Below are 9,200 nucleotides of genomic sequence, written 5' to 3' on the forward strand. Positions count from 1 at the left end.
GTTCAACCGAAATATAATAAAAAAGAACTTCAATAGAGCAGTTTTCTAAAAGAATCTGCGCCAGTTCTAGAAAAATATTATAGAATGTAAACATTTTTCGCATCAAGGTTCTAAGACAAGATGTTCAAAGGTTTCCAAGATTTTCAGAGAAAAATTTTATGAATCGATTTAGCCTTATACGTCAGTTGTTAACCAAGGTGTAAAACACGAAAGTCGATGTTTTCTAATAACTCACTTTATTTCATTCAATAAATTGTAGAAAATTAATGCCTTTATTCGACGTGCCCGCAATTCGAATGGAGCTTTACGTATTTATATAGTTAGATATCTCATCGACGATATATACCGCAGCATTACATTCCATTTTATACTTACTGTTAATTTAGAATGTTTGAGAACGAATCCAGCGACGACCGACGATAAAAACTTCGCAATATTTCACGTATGAAATGAGAATACGTAATTAAAAGAAACATTTTCACTTTGTTTCATTGACATTGTTTTCTTTTGTATACTTTTTGTGATAAGGTGCGTATCATACGCTAGATTTACAGTTTTTTTTTTAGTCCCATAACAATAGAAAACAAGCTGCAAATTGTTTTGTGCGTAATGATTTTATAAAAACATTTTTTCATTATGTAAAAACGCAGAAGCTAATTTTCATTTGGAAATTAGCCTATCGTAATTGAATGCTTTTATATTGCCAGCATTAATTACTGAACTACAAAAAAAAAATAGTTGCATTTACAAACATAAAAAAAACATGGTAATTTTTGACAAATTTACGAGGGAATTTTTAAAAAATTAAAGTTTTTCAAAACTAGAATCTAAAGCTTAAGAAAACTTCATTTTAATTTTGCCAAAGATATATTTATTTGCCAAAGATTACCATAAATTTATTCTTATATTAGTAAATGCAAATTCATATAGCAAAAAAAAAAGGAACACGAACAAAAATATTCAATAAACTTTTAATTCATCTTGGTATCAGCGCATTTTACACTAACAAATTTAAAAAAGACAACACTTTTACATAACATTAAAAAGCTTGGTTTGGGCTGAACAAATTAAACGAGCATACAAAAAGTTAACAAACAATAAATTTGTTTTTATTCACACCAAATTTTATATCACTTAAAAATAAAATCGTTTAATAATTTTTTTTTTTTGGTGTATATTTTACAGAACGTATTAATATCATTACAAAAAAATTTACAGATTTCCAGAAATTTAGAAATACAGATTATGGTCCAATGAATGGCGGTAGAAGTATATACAAATATAATTTCATTGAAAAATATAATTAAAGAAATATTCATGTAAATATTAGAATTTTATGAAAAATTTATAGCTTTGGCATTAATTTACCATTAAAAAAAAAAATAAATAAAACGATTTTAGATTTCATTGAAACTCAGACAAATTACAACTTAAAAAAAAACAAACAAACAAAAAACAGTTTTTAAAGAAGCAAAATAAAAAATTCATAAAAATGAACATCTTTCGAGAAATAAGTAGAACACACAAAACGAGACATTTAGTATAATATGAATAATAAAATTTGTTACAAAAATAAAACATAAAAATAAACCTCCCTACAAAATTGTTATGTGTTGAATGTTGAATGCACCAAATCCTTTTGTTTTAAACTCAACCAGCTTGATAACCAGCAACACGTGTGAAGCTTAAAACAATTTGACGATCATTCTTTTATTAACTTAATGGAGTATCTTTCAAAACAACATTACTGAACTATCTTCTTGAGTTGAAAAGGCATTAAAATGATCCCCTTCTGTGCTATTGCTTAGAGATAAATCCTCATGCTCATTATTTTTGTAATTACTTTGCTGTAAGCGCTCACGTTCATGCTGGACAACAGCTTCAAGATCAAAATTAGGAGAATTTGTTTGGTAAGAAGCCAAACTTCCATCAAACGATAAAGAAGCTTCCTCTGACATATAAGAGCTTTCTGAAGGATAAGAATGTATAGTTTCCAGATTCTTAACTGCAAAAACCACTTTTTTCTGAAAGAAAAAAGCCATTATAAAGTTTTAAGAAAACTACCATCAAATTAAAAAAATACAATAATAGAGAATTAATAAAAAATCTTTACATACATACATACATACATACATACATACATACATACATACATACATACATACATGCATACATGCATACATACATACATACATACATACATACATACATACATACATACATACATACATACATAATACATACATACATACATACATACATACATACATACATACATACATACATACATACATACATACATACATACATACATACATACATAATACATACATACATACATACATACATACATACATACATACATACATACATACATACATACATACATACATACATAATACATACATACATACATACATACATACATACATACATACATACATACATACATACATACATACATACATACATACATACATACATACATACATACACATATACATACATATATACATACATACATGTATATATATGGTGAATATATGGTATATATGGTAAACTTCTTTGTTGTTTTTTAAAGGTAAAATAATTTTTTTTAAAATATTTTTAATAAACTAGTGTTTTTTCTATCAGAGATAAAAAATTAAAAAAAAAATTAAAAACATTTTTGAATATTTTAAGTTGACCCAAAATTCTTTATATTTAAAATACTTGTCCACAGTGCGGTTATACTGCATATAGTTTTGCTTAATAAGAGGGAATATTATTCATCTGATCAGCTAAATTAGTGCATCTCCATTTTGTTTAGATTCAAAAACAAGAAAACTTGCATGCAGACTTAAAAAATATGCAGAAAATCTCCATTTGCAGACTTAAAAAATAAAAAAGTAGAATAGGGTAGACTTTTGTACCCCGGGGCAGGTAACAACTACTGATAGGTAAAAAAGATTGTCACTTAAAAAAAAACTCTCTACCTACAGATACAAAATGTTCATTTTTAGATTAAACAAAATTGCTTGTATGGTGTTAAACAGTATGTGTTAAGTTTTCAAACATGTTCTGTTTAAACATATATAATATTCCAGCAATACATATGAGTAAAGGTATACCTTTACTCATATGTATTGTGTGTGTGTATATATATGATAAAACTATAGACATGTAAAAAAAATTTTTTGACATAGTACCATAATCTTTCCATAAGAAAAAAACTATATATACACATGTTCATGCATGTTGTATATTAAAATGGGAGTGTTTAAATGAATAGACATTATTGATAAATAAATGTATGCCTTACATTATTAATGTAACATTAATTACACATTCATTATGCATCAAATTCAACACATATTTTATATGTTAGGTAATTATTATATACACAGACACTAATAAACATTTTCTGCCACTTGTTAAATATTACATTGATTATATTTACATTTGGACAAATGTCAATTCATGAATATTGTTTAACAAATTTAACATGAAAAACAAAAAATATTCATGTTAACTCAAATGAAAACATTAATTTTAGTACGCTGTGTATTTCTCTTGTTGGCCATAGTCAACTTAAGATCATTTAGATTCATAATTTTTTGGTGTTGAGACTTTTAATCCAAATGATCCCATAGATGTTCAATAGGATTAAGATCTGTAGATTGAAGAGGACATTTAAGAACTTCCTCAATGTCTGCAGACAACAATTACTTCACACTTAGCAAGATAACACCTCATGTCATTGAGCAATAATCATCCAAGATTGATTTAAATTTTAAAAAATCAACACAAATCTTAACTGCATTGAAAATTTGTGGTCTTGTTTAGACCAATGACTTGCAAGACAGAAATTATTCAAAAAAAATGTCTTAATTAAAACCGTAACTCATCCTCTCAAAAACATTCCTCAAATTATTGTTCATAACTTGATTGATACCAAATCCCATGGATGTATAAAAAAGAGAAGTTTTACTAGTTATTAATTTGACTTTTCTAATTACTTTTTTTGATTTTGAAGTTGATGTATATGTAAGCAATAATTTTTTTTTTTTATAGCAATAGTTGTAATTTTCCAGTAATTATAATAATTATTTTATAGTACTTAATATAATTTCTAAGTGAAATATGTATCTTTTTTAAGTATCTCCCTTCTACTATCTAAATTATTTTTCAGATTTAAAAAATATTTAGTCTTATTTGAATTATTTGAACTTGAAATGAAAAATGAAAAACAAAATTTCTCTGATGCTTAACTTAATAACATAGCTGTATTATTTTATATTATATGCTTGCTATCAGATAGTCCTATTCAAAAAATATATATATTTATAACTTATTAAATTAAAAAAAAAAATTATAAAGTACAAAAAAAAAGCAACTTACAGTTTTTTGAACAGATGAATTATTAGTTAACAAAATAGATTTAATCTGTTCCACTGGACCATTGTAAAGTACTTCTGGAACAAGTAACTCTGCATCACTAAACTCATCAATTCCATCCAATTTATTTGAAGCAAATACTAATACTTTATAGTTGTTCTGTAAATTTGTGTCAACATTTGGTCTTTTAAAACCAACTTGGTATTTGCCGTATTCTAGTTGAACATCTCTGTCAGCCCCTGGAATAATTGTCAACTTGCTGACACGACGATTATCTTGATTTAGATTGAAAGCCAAAAAAGGTCTTTGTGATAAGTTTTTGTTATGAATAGGAGAAACATGATTTAATGGATTTTCTTTTTCAAATATATTATTATCATGATCTATGACCAAATTAGTAGTTTTTCCTTTAACTAAATTTGCTTCTAGTGATTTTGAAACTTTTGAGTCTAATATTTTGAGTGAGGAATAGGAACTAAACTGAGTGAATACAACATCATTATTATTGTTATCATTAAGACTAATATTTTGCAAGTCTGTATTATCATCTGTTGGAAGTATCTCATTTACGGTATGATCCTGTTTTTTGTAAATCCCAGAACCAGAAATATCAGGGTTGTTTAAGTTAATACTATCAGTAAGTTTGTAATCATCATTGATTGATTCAACCACATTATCATTAGAAGTAAGGGCACCTCCATTTTTTTGTTGGAATTGACTTGCCTTTTTTGCCTTATCACTTAAAAGAGATATATTTTTTTCTGTACTAACAAAGTCATTTATGATAACTTGTCCAAGTTTATTGAATACAGTGCCATTTTTTAACTCTTGTGTTGCATTTTCAGTACTTTTTGAGTTATTAGTATTAACATGGAAGAAATACTCAGTTTGAAGATGTGGGCTATTACTTGATGCATTCTGCATAATAACTTCCCCTAGAATTTTCACACCTGATTGCTTGGTTTGTATACTAGTGTTATCTTTTGGTGAAGCATTATAATTTTGTGAATTTAAAACTGTATCTTTTTTTTTTGAATTTTCAAATTTACTGTTTGTCATTTTATTTTCTAAAACACCACTTTTATTCTCTATATGAATAATTTCTTTTGTTAACGGAGAGGATATTGTGTTGTCATTAATGGTTGGTATGTTTACCATCATTTCCTCTGTAGATATACTCTTAGAATCGTTCAATGTTTTTCCTTCGTAAACATCTTCTCTGAGCTTTTGCTCATCTTTTTTTAATAGCTCTTCAAGATTTAAAACTGGCTTTTGCTCAGCATCTACTGGTTGATAAAACATCTGGTTACTTATTTTTCGCATTAAAAGACTTCTACTTCTGATTTTGTTTAATTTTTTTTCTGGCTTCACAGTTTCAGAAGAAAACTCCAAGATTTTTTTGTTATTGTTCTTTATGTTGTTTTTATTCACCTCACTTAACTCATTACATAAATGATCTAATGAATGGCTGAAATCTGATTTTTTGACAAAGGAGTCTCGTTTTATTACAGAGTCAACAGAACATACAACATTTTCAGATCTCTTTAACTTTGAAATTCCAAAATCAAATGATGATTCAACTTCATTAGAGTTAGAAGATAACGCTTGATTATCTTTTGTTATGACATGTCTTAACTGAACTCCCCATAATGATTTAACATCTGGTAAATTTGTTGTTTCTGAAACACTTTCATTTTTTAATTGAGTGTTTATAAGTATATCTTCTTTAGCTAAATCTCGTGATATTATTGCACCACCGTATTCTCTAGATAGAGTACTCAAAGAAGTTTGTTTTTGCAACTTATTTTGCTGAAGTAAGCGACCATTCTCATTAGTGAAGCTATTATTCAATGATTCTTTCCACCTTGGAGAAGATCTCTGATACATAAATGATCCCATGGCATTTAAATAATTTTGGAAAGTATCTAAGTAATTTTATTCACTTTTTCCCTTATACTTTTGGTATCATTAACCATTGTAGTTTCACAGTGATATACTGTTTTAAAAATTTTTGCTTTAAAAAGATTTAAAAAACAAATAGTGTTAAGATAAAATTGGATATACACTTGTTATTATAAATGAAACTAGATTCAGTGAAATAATGTTACGTGGTACGAAACGTTTATATCAATTAACGGTATAATGACAGACTTATCTTTGATTCATAGCTTTTAAATTAACAAATAATTAAAAAAAAAAAAAACTAAAAAAAAAGTTATGCACAGAAAAAAATACTGCATATGAACTAAAAAGATTTAATAAATAGGTAGATTTTTAAGACTTAAGTACCTACACAGTGTTAAGTGCAATTTTTTTTTTTTCGTTTAAAACAGCGAGTTTGTCAAAACCGACATTTCTTTTATGGATTCCGCAGATGATATTGATCTTGATATAAGAAAGGTTTGTTTACATCGCACTCCACCTTAAGGCCTCTCAAATTATTATTTTGCTATACCAAAACTTAGCATCAACGCACAGTGATCTACTTTAGATAAATAGAGAGGGACGAAATTTTTAACTGCGGGAATCGGGAAATTGAGATGATGTTTAAATGTAAAAAAGTAAATGGCAGTCTATGTCACAATATTGTTTTCTTTTTTTTGACACATTCTTCATCTGATATTACATTACACTATTCTTCAACCTCATCTGATATTATATCAGGTTCTTCACAGAGATTAAAGACTTCAGTTTGCCAATTAATACGTCTGTCTTACGGTTAATGATCTGAACTTGATATCACAGGATTTCAAGGTATGAGAAAAGTTTTTATGAGATCTTTACTGGGTTGTGTCCTGGTCATTTTTCCAGCGTTATGCTTTCTGTAATGCCTTACATGTTTGTTTTTACTTTCCTGTGTATCTTATCCTAGCATACCAACTTGACAAAAGGATTTCAATTATACCCTTGACATGTATAAAAACTTAATGGAATGCTGTTTAGGCATATAAAGACGACAACCCAAGGTTTAGACTCTCTGGATTTTAAAACCTAAAATTGTAATTTTTCAACGTCATTGAAATGAGAAGAAGATGCTTTACATATATAACAAATTTTGAGTAGATTTATTTGAGGAAAGATTATTGCATACTTTTTCGTCTATCGTATTTTTTTACTAAGAAATTCCGCAATGTAAATATTTGACCATTAATTTTTACACTTGCCGGTTATAAACTTTCTATCAATCGATCCGGTAAAGGCAAACTATTATTGAGTTTTACAAATCAAATTCTATTTCAAACAAAATTAGAGTGTGGATTTTTCCAATATACTTTGTAACAACTGTTTGTCGTTTGGAATCAAACACTAATCGAACACTTAGATATAATAATAACCTTAAATTTCATTATTTTTTTACATTTCTTCTATCTAAACATCAAAGTAAAATACCATTCGATTGTCCGCATTAAGTATGCTTATTTTTTCTCTTTACATTTTGCGAAATCATTTATTCTAAAATTGTAAAATTTATTTATTCTAATATTGTAAAATCATTTATTGTAATATTGTAAAAAACAATCAGAAAAGGTAAGTTTAAAGTAGATGTTGAATATTTATCAGAAACTTAGAAAGGGAGCGGGTGAAGATGGGGGGGGGGGGGGGGGGGGGGGGAAGAAGCTGAATTTTTTTTTCACGGAAATTTGATGTTCAAATTTTTTGATTTTTTTTACATGAAATAGTTCCTTTTAGAATTCTAAAAACCAAGCAGTTTTCAGAACTGCTTGAATTTTAAAATTACAAAATGTTACGCTAAATAACCTTCACACGAACTTAAACTTACGAAAATTAAATAAACAGAAAGTTCGCACATTTTATTTCAGTGGTGTCAAAAGAACTCTCTTTTTCAACATGATAGCAAAGTAAACATACTTGATAAACCAGTTTAGTTACATTTAAGATTTTTTTCGGGAGGGGGGGGAAGGGTTTGAGAAGTAGTTCTGAAAGCTAAGTTGCATGGAAACGGTTAGAAAAACATTAAGTAATGCAACAGAGTAGAAAATAATAGGATTAAAGGATGGAAGTAGCAAGTTGATTGCAATTTTGGAAGAATTACGTCAGAAACACTTCAAAAACTTTTAAAACAAAGATAGCATCATAGTCATCCAGGATCCAGAAGATAGAAAAGACTACGGATCGCAAGAGCACTTACATTTCATCAAGTAACCACGAAAATCGTGATATCCTTGGTCTTTAGGAAAGTGGAAGCTAGTAGTTTTTTTAATTGTCAATTTTTTCGAAATCTTTTTTTTTTAGCACAGCATTACAATCCATCAGTTTTTTTTTTTCTTTATAAGTTGGCGAAAAAAGACCAATGATATCTCGATCACTTATCTAATCGCTTCTTGATTCTAATAAAAATGAAAGGGTGATAGTATGTATAGTTTGGTTTTACGTATTTATATCCCGGATTGTTAAAAAACAATCGATTGCATTTACACATGTCCATGAATTTGATACAGTGTTAACTTTCATTTCATTCCCATTTTGTTGATGACTGCCACCTTCCTTATCCCTTTCTTCCAAATTTGAATCCGTATTTGTATCTAAATATCTTGTTTGTTTTTCATCCCTTCTTGAAAAAGTGTTCACATTCCTCTTTTTTAATTGCCTTGGATTTTCTTTTTTTCTTAAATCTTTTTAACATCCCGATTTATGCAGAGACAACTTTGATGGATAAATTCTGAAAAAACAGGTTTTTTCAGAATTTACTTTTCTTTTTCAACGTTAAAAATCAAGTTAGGGTAGGGCGGGGCAAGTTGAGCAATTTTTACTAAACCTAAAAGATCTCTTGAACTGTGCGTCGAATTTTTTATAATTTTTTC

At 27.8% G+C, this 9,200-nt stretch overlaps 1 protein-coding gene across 1 annotated transcript; it reads right to left on the reverse strand.

The window, feature by feature from the left end:
• Nucleotides 1-959: 959 nt before the first annotated feature.
• LOC145181324 (uncharacterized) lies at nt 960-6,734 on the reverse strand. The gene is made up of 2 exons (XM_090071676.1): nt 4,381-6,734; nt 960-2,024 (listed from the first exon to the last, which is right to left on the reverse strand). Exons 1-2 carry the CDS (start codon nt 6,274-6,276, stop codon nt 1,734-1,736), a joined length of 2,187 nt encoding a protein of 728 aa, XP_089927802.1. The 5' UTR covers nt 6,277-6,734; the 3' UTR covers nt 960-1,733.
• Between the last annotated feature and the right edge of the window lie 2,466 nt (nt 6,735-9,200).

Source organism: Hydra viridissima, unplaced genomic scaffold (assembly GCF_058129835.1).
Source record: "Hydra viridissima isolate aposymbiotic clone 2 unplaced genomic scaffold, HvirCarnegie_v1 scaffold_14, whole genome shotgun sequence".
Classification (NCBI taxonomy): domain Eukaryota; kingdom Metazoa; phylum Cnidaria; class Hydrozoa; order Anthoathecata; family Hydridae; genus Hydra; species Hydra viridissima.

Bases quoted from the DNA above. Each gene is read 5' to 3' on its own strand.
- LOC145181324 (XM_090071676.1), bottom strand. From the start codon at position 6,276: ATGGGATCATTTATGTATCAGAGATCTTCTCCAAGGTGGAAAGAATCA. The intron at 2,025-4,380 runs GTAAGTTGCTTT...TTTTTCTTTCAG, and splicing joins ATTCATCTGTTCAAAAAACT to AAAAAAGTGGTTTTTGCAGT.